Raw genomic sequence first — 10,244 nt, 5'->3', positions numbered from 1 at the left:
TTACAGCCTTAAAATAATAAACGTATTTTCTTTCTGTATTTTACAAGTCTATTTCGCGTTGTTTTCACTTTTGAGAAGCAACAATACATGACTTTGAACACCCACTATCACATCAGTGACCAGAAACATCTATGCAATTTTTTTCTAAACGGTGAGGTTTAGCTGAACAGTGAGTCAGGATCTCCTGCAGTTTCATTTTAGCTTTTTCTAGAAAAAGAGATTCTCTGAAAATATAAAAGAGACCGCAAATAATCAGATAGCAACTCATACAGACAAGCTAGGCAAACAGATGCATTACTGAACAATGTTTAAAGCATCAATCACAATATTTCTCCATTCCATGCATTCCACATCCTGCTGTTGATCTAGAGGACATGATGAAATATGCTTCACTACCGCTTTGATTATTCTGTAACTTTATCCTTCTGTCTTCTCTTCTACACAAGACATGGCTTACAATATATTAAAATTGACATTAACAGCCCTATTGTGACCCAATTTTGTACTGGTTCTCTCAACTCTTCGTTTCTCCCCAAATATTAAAATGGTCATAACCTCATTTTATTAACAAAGCAACTGTTGCTGCTCCATAGAACAGCACTTCAATCTTCATCACAAGGATCAGAATCCACTGAAGTTGCGTGATAGTTTTTGTGACTATTTTTAAAAGTAAATCACAGCTCTAACTATGAGCAATAAAAGGCAATAAAGCAGTTTTCGTCTGAAAACTGGTTTTCAAAAAGTGATTAACTCACGTGAACTTGAACAGTTCCAAAGAAAATGTCACATTTAACGGAACATTTGTCTACTGGAGAAAAGTCATCATTTGACACAAGATCTACAGGGCAGCAAACAATCATGAAGATGCTTTATTGACATTAGCCACTCACCACAAAAGTATCTGCCTGCATACAATTAGATCTTAGCTTTTCAATAGTGTTTTATTGGCAGTGGAAAAATGCATCAGTACTTTACTGAAAGAAAGCAATAAATAATACTGTGATAAAAATAGTTCAAAAGTAGACTGTACATATTGTTACATAATCTGAAAATACACAAAAGATTAATAGAAAAAACAGAACAGTGACAATGAATTTCAGTTTTACAAGCAAGTTAAAAGTGGAAAACAATATAAGAAAAAAGACATGCTATATATATCGTTGCATAATAAATAATGCACCATCCGAATAGATTCTTGCTGGCTTTTTAATGCGCCATTTACTGCCATTTTCTATACCAGCATGGGATACATCTTCTACTCATACAGTCCAAAATGGCTACAACCATCCAATTAAAGTCCAGACAACTCTTTAGAACAAGTGTACAGAACACAAAAGATGACTTACATAAGAAAAGTAAGGCCTTTATTAGGAGTTGCACTGCTTTAGTTTTCAGCCCCTTGTACCTTCATCGTTCACTACTCATTGGACATAAGACTGCAGTGCTTCGTGATTGGTCCAGTAAAACTGGTTTCACCAGCATCTTGCCACAAAAATTTTCAATCTAAAAGATCTAGGACAAAAAAAACCTCTCTGTGGCCTGTGGATTACGACCAGGAATTATTATGAAGTCTATCTTCCTCAGTTAAAGAAAAAAAATACAAACAGTTCTTGGGTTTATGGCTTGTTTTCAGTCACTGTGAAGATACACTATACAAATACAGCAGAGTGTTATGACTGAGTCAATCACTTCTAAAACGTGTTTCATAGTGTTATAGTTCTTCCCAGCTTTTCAAACAAGTTCTATTTTAAATAAAGACAAATTCCCACTATTTGACAAATCCTCTTTGTGGAAAGGTACAGTTCCAAAAAGAAGAACAATCGTGTACCATACCTTCTACAACAACAAATGCTTACCTGAAAAGAAGCTGGACTTGTTTTCAGATCTAAGCTAACATTTCCAAAAGACAAAATATATACTGCTTGGTGTCGTGATACTTTTACAAAGGTATTAAAATCCTTTTCACCTTCAGTTTCATTATTAAAAAACAATGATAATTACAGTAACTGCATAATTTACAAAAACCCTATATTATTTATAGGGACATATACATACAGGCATTACAGTACATTCAGTTGGAAAGACTAAAATTAGAATAAAAAAATCAGCAATGATTTTATTTGTAGACTGAATAGAAACAGAAAAAAGTAAGTAACTATATAAATGAGAAGTCACATAAATATAAGAAACATTTAGATTCTAAAATATTTTCTCTATAGTACTCATGAATTTATTTGCTAATTAAAAACTCTGTAATAAAATATCTCAAAGTGTCCATTTAACAAGTATTAACAGGTTAAGGATTCCAAATGTTCAAAATGCTGCATATCACCGGTAGAAATAGTGTGGGTAAACTGTAAAAAACAACAAAACAAAAGACAAAAAAAATCGATTAGCAGGTTTTTTTAAAAACATTTAATTCTAAGGTTCTCATAAACAGCTCAGTAGTTTAACAGTCATGCATCAAATTATTGCCATGCCATGACATACACAATTTGATTGCCTTCTGTCATCTTCAGTTGCAATGCAAAGTAATGCACAAGGTCAAGTATTTCTGCTTCCTAGATTTTTACCCTACATCATCTGACTACCAAAAGTCCTGGAACAGTGGGGAGGAGGAGACTTAAAACTTCAATATCTTGAAACTAAAAAAAAAAAATAAATTTAAAATACCCCCACATTAAAAACTGACAGATCCACGTGATCCAAGCTGCTATGTGCAAGAGTTTCCCTTCTCAACGTTTCATATCCAAGAACTCTTTAGAACTAAACTTGTATGTGCAAAAAGGGTCCGAATTTGAAGAAAAGGCCAACACATGAGTTGGGAGGGATGCTACTGGTGAGAAGGAAGGAAGCTGTAAGCAGAGGAGAGGCAATTTATAGCCCATGGAAGGTACCAGCTAGCGAGAGAAAGATTCACTGGATTTTTTTTAATATAAAAATATTTAGTTTCCAGACTTGTTTGCAAAATGAGAGAAACACTGCTCCATAAGAAAATACAGAAGAGGCTGCTGAAGAAAAATCATTCCAAAACCTGGAGTAAGACAGGTCAACGTATCTTTCATAAGCAAGAATACTTGTATTTTGTGTTAAACACCCTTCTGTTAGCAAGCTTCCTTTTACTGTCAGCACCGCTCACAGCTACCCAAATTTAGGCAGCAGGTAGCTAAATCCAGTCAGACAGCCTCAACAATCGCAGTGGCATGAAGTATCCAAGAACTGGAAAACTATGCCATTCCCCCTCTAACAATTCAACCTGGAAGTATATTGTAGTGGGATAACTTTGACCAAGCAAAGACTCAGAAAGAAATGGTATGAACCGCAGTGTCACACGCTGAATTATTTTCTTTCCTTTATATGCCTCATTTATCTCCCTTCCCTCCTACCCATTTGCACTAGCCGTTTCATTAACCCTTGGATTCCAACACTTTCTACATAGCTATTTAGCATGGGTCCTTTTCGGGGCTTTTTAAAAAAACCCTCAAAAGAATACAACATTTACAGAAGTAAATATTTAAACACTCAGTCCTAATTGTAGGAAATAAGCACTGTATTTTCAATATAAAAATCTACTCTGAAAACACGAAACAGTTTTGTGTGTGAATTCACTTTATTAAAGTACCTGACGTTCTATTCCATACATAGCTGCTTTGCTACGATAACTATCAACTTTACTCACCAGGAGAAGGCTTTAACAGGAGTAGGTCCTTACTGTAGCAGAATCCAATCTTTGTGTTCCTGATACATTGCCTATTTCAAGAAGCATGGGAAGACATGCAGAACACAGCATGCATGTTAGTTTTCAAAAAAACCAACCTCACAGCAATTAGATTACAGCTACTGGACTCACCCAGCTCTCAGGTTGCAAGTTAGAAAAAGCAGAATTTATTTTACAGTTTATCTATTAACCACTTCTGTTTTCAGTGACTAACAAAAAGAAATCTAAAAAAATCTGCATGCCAAGTAGCACACAGAAATTTGCAATGGTTATTTTGCAAGCATTTTTTAAAAAAATTTATGTAGTTTGTATCTTTCTGTTTTTTTATCACAAAAATAAAGAGGTTAACATGGTAAAGACTTATTTTAATTTACAAAATTTTCCACATGGATTCTGGAAAATATTTTCTGCTATTGACTACTTAAAACAGCTCACATTTTAGAGAGTAACATCAGATGCAAAGGTTGCTTCTTTGAGCTTTACTCATAAACACAATTTTCAGAACCTAAGAACAACTCCAACAGATTATGCTGAAGTTCTTGTCCTGTCTATTCCAGCTAAACACCTTTTCCATTTATTTCTATTTGTGTTTTGTAAAACAAATTCAAGTGAAAGTTTATTCTCATGGTACTAAAGAGACTGGTTTTAAAGAGACAAGATACCTCATGTCACGGGTGACCAACCTCCACTTCCAGGTAGGGTTTTTTGGGTTTGAGTTTTTTTAATACATATCTGTGTGCATGTACACACATACATACAGGTCATCAAGTACACAGCAATGAATGAAGTAGGGATTTGGTATGGTCAATATTTAAATGACCAATGCAGGGTGAGGGGTGGCAGGGGAAATACACCTTTTACTCAAGTTTTAATAATCTCAACATTATTTGAGGGAGTTTGATCACATAATTTGTTGAATGCATTTTTAGAATGAATGAAGGAATTTAGAATCAATGCATTTTAGAATGAATGCACTTCAGAGGTGGGACTTATATTGGTCTAATTGCTGCTAATTAGAAATTATGCATCATGTGATGAAAAGACTTCTACTAAAATGTTTTTTTTCCCCCCAGTTTAAAATAAATTTATTTCTAACAATAACTCTCATTTTGTTACTCCAATGAAGTAAAAAGAAACTCCACACTCAATACAGCGTCCTGAAATTATAAAGCACCCTATGGTTAAACACAGTGTTATATATCCAACCATGCGCAAGGCAGATGCTTTTATGCAGCAAAAAGATCATTTGAACTAAATCCTCTGTAATCTCAAGCAAAAAAGTGCATCATGCTTAAAATAATACAAAATCAATACCATCAATCTGCATCTTCTTTGGCTGCATAGAGGGTGAAGACATTGAGGTTGTCACTCTGAAATTTGCAGGAAGAGTCTCTGCTGATCCAGCAGCTAAACCTCTTATGTCCTTTGGTCTAAACTTCTTTCTCCATGAAGGTGCTCTCCTAAAGCTCTTATCATCATCCTGTTACATTGAGAAACACCATTAGCAATTCAAAAAAAGGTAGGATTGCTACTGACATTGAAAGTATTACAATGACAATCTGAAGTAAATATATCACCACTGAATTAGTTAATTTTCAGAACAGTTCAGGTGCAACTGCAGCAAAGGTCTTAATTTGCAACAATCTGTGTTCGTTTGCCAGAGTGTAGGCTCTTCAGCTCTGTAACTATGGAAATTCATGTGCTCGGCACATTTCAGAAACATTTGTTCTTTAAATGTTTGTACTTCATGACTTGCAGTAATTCATAAGTGTCACATCACTCATTCTTAGGGGATATGAGGAGCGGAGCAGATAAAAGCTGCTTTGGGAACACTAACATATAGAGGCTTAATTTGAACAACTGCTTGTAAACAAAAAGCTGATATATTCAGAAAAATCTCAAAGAAAGAATTTCAAGTTAAGATTTCTCACTATTCAGTTGATAGCTTAAAGAGGTGCAGGGTAAATTCTTTCATTTAACAGTTCTGATAAAGTTCCATAAAATGCATCAACAGCTCAAGTAACTTACTTCATCAAGTCTTCTGTCAGTGCCCATAGCAAGAAGGTTATTAAATTCCCTCTCCAGAACAGCACGAGCCTAAAGTTTATAGGACAAAAGAAATGGAAATTAATTCCAGAAGATTAGCAATTAGTAACCTATAGTGATTTTTCAAACTTAATAAAACCCAAATTGTTTAATACCTTCTTATCAGATTAATAAACACACTTAGTACGTGAAAAGTTACAATTTAAGCTGTAACTTAAATTTAAAGAAGACTTAACAGCTCCCCCTTCCCTTGGGATACAAAGGTTCATTATTTCTGTCTCAAACTTAAGTATTTCAGAATAAAAACAAGCAAACAACAAAAATAATAAGTTTTACACTAAAGTTGTGAAGAGGGGCTATAAGGAAAATATTCAAGCAATATTTTTTGTTCAAGCAAATTTAATCAACCAGAATTGTTATTAACAATTAGGAAACAGTAAGAAAAGCATAGTTCTATGTTCTTCTCTTCTAGGATAACAGACAGCTTTCCATTTCTAAAGTTTCTAGAGCTGGGAATAGAAAGCCACGCACTTATATAAGACAAAAACAAAACCAGTCAGTTCAATTTTTAGCCTTCCTAGAAGGGAGAAAAATCCTATATAAAGTAACTACTGCGTGCTTACCTGTGTGTTTTGAGTGGGTATTTGTAATAAGAGAGCTAATGCATTGTAATCAAATGATTCATCTAAGGCCACAAGTGCACCATGAACTCCGCTCTCTAGAAGGTTATTCGCGTATTCCTTAAGACCAATGGAGACTACCCAATGGATCATTCTTTCATTGCTCCATACAAGGACATCTATGGAGAAAAAAAAAGTTACCCAAGATATGTAACACAGCTTTTCTGAACAAAAAACCCCCAGTCCCTTCTTGATCTGTATGCTGATGTTGGGATGGATGTTCACATACACACAATTCATCATCAGTTCTGTTAAGCAGTAGCCCTCAAAGAATGTTGTTGTTTAACATTTAGGTTGTGATCTAGTCTGCCCCTGCTTTTCTGGTGTACATGAAACGTCTAAATTTGCAACAAAACTTCATGCTTAGACTCTAATGCTCAGTGTTGGATCCTTTCCATACAGTAGTTTTCCTTCCACCCAGAAAGAATAGCCCTCGCTTCATCTCCTCTCTCTGCCTACAAGGGAGGCTCACAGTCACGGTTACGAGACAAGTTCAGCTGGGCATAGCACTCATGCAGATGCAGAAGACAGGATCTTCCATTTCACACAGTCACTTAGGGGCTCGTACCTCACCTAAGGCAGACTGAGTATTTTGGAAAAAAAATTTTACTACACAAAAGAAAAATCAAGTGCTGTAACAGCTCTATGAGAGCAAGTTATTCTACTTATAAGCAGATTTTTTTACACTATGCAGGAACATCTCTACCAACTGTAGTTGTATACTGTTACAACTACAACGCAGCATGTTTCTGGCCTGTGTCAAGCAGCATTCTTCCCAAACAATTTGCAGGGGGAATTCAAGAGTTACATGTTTCAAGGAGCAATTCCCTACAGGCAATAGATGCAGCCATACCATTTAGGAGTCTTTTTTAAAAAGTCTTACTGGCCGCAACACAGGCTTGTTTCATGCCAGTTAGCTGCAGCTCCGAGGAATGTTCTCAGGCACAACTAGTAGAACCACCACCAAAAGGTACCAACACTTTGACAGGAAAGGGGAAGAGGAGGCACAGAGTGTTCTAAGCAAATTGTGTACAAGGTAACCCTGAAATTTTAGTCTAAGATGTCAGAAAAGACACTGGACATTAGGCAGGGGACAAAATTTCTATGGGAAGTCTTGGAAAATACTGTGAATTCCCAATCCTGCTTTTTCTTCTTTTTCTCCTCTCTTGTTCACTAATCACCACCAATCTCGAAGATATAAATACCTAAGTCATCTGGGTATTTTTTCATAAAATGCTGCATCATAAAAATTACCAGCCACAAGCAACAATAAAACCACATAGATGCAAAATTATGTCAGAATAGGAAAAAAACCCCACCAAAATCTAAACATGTTCAAAAATCTCATCCTCCTGAAACATTTGGTTTTGTTTCAAACTTCAGAGCAGTAAGTGTTTCAAAAAAGCCTGCTTTTGTAGCACATCTCTGCATGAGTGAATGATTTAATGATGTGTTTCATGATTCACTGCTTGGGGTCTGCATCCAGACACATCTCCTGTATTTAACACTTTAGTTATAAACAATTCCTTCCTCTAATACCTTTTTTTTTTTAATAATATATTTTTGAGGCAGATAATGACTGAGGTCAAGACAATGTACTAACCCTTAATTTCATTCTGGCTTTCTTCTCTTTTTCTTTCAAGTTCTTTTCGATCATAATTCAGTCTTCGTAGGCACATAATTCCACACTGAAAACTGTTTCTATTTAGAAAAGAAGAAAAAAAATAGGAAAAAAAAAAACATTTAGAGATAAAGGAAACATTTCCTGGAAGTTATGTCTCCAACTAAAATCTATTTACCTGTGAAAGCTGTCCACCATTTTAAGTTGCCCACGCAGATCTTTTTTAGTTAAATGATCCAGCATTCGAGCATCAACAAGACATTCCATGAAATAGCTGCGATACTGAGGGAGCCCCAGACTTGGGAGCCATTCATTGCCAATCCACTCATGGTTCATGTCACCATACGCTAATGTCTGTTGTTTTTAAAAGATTAAGGCATAAGCTTATTAAAATGAGAAAAAGATAAAAGCTTTTTTAGACCACATATTTGAAAGAATAAAGTAAAACAATGCCTACTTAATTCTTAGCCTGTAAGGATAAGCAAAGAAAAATACATTATGTTTTCTGAAGAAGGCAACCTCATGAAGAAAAGCAAGTTTAGATATTCACATCAGCAAGTAAAACTGCCTTAATGTTTTCATGTTGAAGAGTACAAAAAATATGCAAAAACTAGTAAAAATAAAATATACTAATTATACAGTTTTGATAGCAAGCGCTATAGAATTTCATTTTGTTAAGATGATGAAAATGCTGTATCCCTTGAAAATGGGGGGGGAAATCTTATTTTTCACATGACCATATAAATACAAGATACCAAAGAAATAACTCCAGGGGTTTTTTAGTACTCTTAGCTGTTTTCAGAAACTGATCCTAATATCAAGTAAGCAAAAAAAAAAAAAAAAAGATAAAAATCCATTCTTGAAGAAAAAGCAATTCTAAATGCTAGTTTTGACCCACAAATCACCAGGCACTTTTTGGATAAAACTTCTAAAAATTAGAGAGCTTATAACTATGCATCTAATCATTCCTTGAGCAACAAAACTCAACAGCTCCTTTTCTTCAAAAGTCGGGGTGGTAATTCATTTTCACTGTGCAATTATAAGTCAAAAGCTTTATTTCTCCTCTAGAGGAAGCATCTTCTAGAAAGGAGCAAGGCCATGCAGAAATGCATTTCTTCACGCCATCGCTAGGTAGCAGACTGAAAGAGCATGTTACCCGCAAGCTACGATTGTTATCACTGACAGTCTGCAAACAGGTGTCCCAGGCGTTGTTAATGGGACTTAAAGAGGTTTAAGGTGGAGGGCAGCCAAGCAAGAAGAGACTACGCTGTCCAAAGATATGGGTCACAAGCAAATCCTGAGTTTTGTTTATGTCCCTGTATAAAACACTCACCTATCTCAATGCCTGAAAAGACAATTAGGATTTGCCACCACGTTAAGGGAAAACAATTAATCAAGGAGGATTACAGAATTAGTGCACAGAAATCTACTTAACTATCCAGACTCACTATGGCTGGTAGCACACCTGCGGTGGTGGCCAGGTTGAACGGGACTTTCTGCACACAGAAGTCTTGTTGGACCTCTGGCTTCCCGCAGAGCCACTTCCCACCAAAACACACCAATTTAAAATTTGATCTAGTGTGTTCAATGTATAGAATAGGACAATACTTGTTAAGAAAGAGTAACTACATTTTGGTGATTCGTAAGCGAGAGGATAAATATTTCAGAAAGACAATGAAGATTTCTGAATATTCTTCCCCCAACAGTCCTATTATTAAAAATCCTTATGCGTAGCTTTTTGTGATGTACTATGTAACGAAGTATTTTACAAATTTTAGTGATGAACCACCAGATCTTGGAAGTGCTAGAAAACATTAAAATAGTTAAATCACCTAAATATAAAAGTGTACCTTCCAAGTATGCCTTATACAGAGACAAGTCTGTAGTTTCCCCCTCTCCCCATCCCCAAGCCACACCAAGTGTCGCTAAAAGAAATTGATATAAAGGAAAAAACAGATACTTTCATGCTCTAATTATTGTGACAGTGTACATACAGTCTATAATATTACATAAAGTTTCCAACCTGAGCCCAGCTTCCCTCCTCATCCTCCTGTTAGGTGGTTAGAAAAGCAAAAGAACACAAACGTATTAGTATTTAAGTTTAGTAAGGAGATCACTGTTTAAAATGCACTGCAAGTCTCTAAGTCACACCAAAAAAAAAAAAAATCTAGATAAAGCA

At 35.5% G+C, this 10,244-nt stretch overlaps 1 protein-coding gene across 1 annotated transcript in view; it reads right to left on the bottom strand.

Moving 5' to 3' along the window:
* Positions 1-530: 530 nt before the first annotated feature.
* The window catches only part of PPFIA1 (protein tyrosine phosphatase, receptor type, f polypeptide (PTPRF), interacting protein (liprin), alpha 1), a 51,180-nt gene continuing 41,466 nt past the window's right edge, over positions 531-10,244 (bottom strand). The window contains exons 21-26 of the mRNA XM_010084940.1: positions 8,244-8,419; positions 8,048-8,145; positions 6,388-6,563; positions 5,747-5,815; positions 5,033-5,198; positions 531-2,354 (exon numbers count right to left, since the gene is read on the bottom strand). Coding sequence (XP_010083242.1) covers positions 2,329-2,354; positions 5,033-5,198; positions 5,747-5,815; positions 6,388-6,563; positions 8,048-8,145; positions 8,244-8,419 — 711 coding nt within the window. The 3' untranslated portion in view covers positions 531-2,328. The remainder of the gene's footprint in view (positions 2,355-5,032; positions 5,199-5,746; positions 5,816-6,387; positions 6,564-8,047; positions 8,146-8,243; positions 8,420-10,244) is intronic.

This window comes from Pterocles gutturalis, unplaced genomic scaffold, assembly GCF_000699245.1.
Source record: "Pterocles gutturalis isolate BGI_N339 unplaced genomic scaffold, ASM69924v1 scaffold19030, whole genome shotgun sequence".
NCBI lineage: Eukaryota > Metazoa > Chordata > Aves > Pterocliformes > Pteroclidae > Pterocles > Pterocles gutturalis.
The sequence above is the reverse complement of the archived record's forward strand: the minus strand, read 5'-3'. Positions and strand labels throughout refer to the sequence as shown.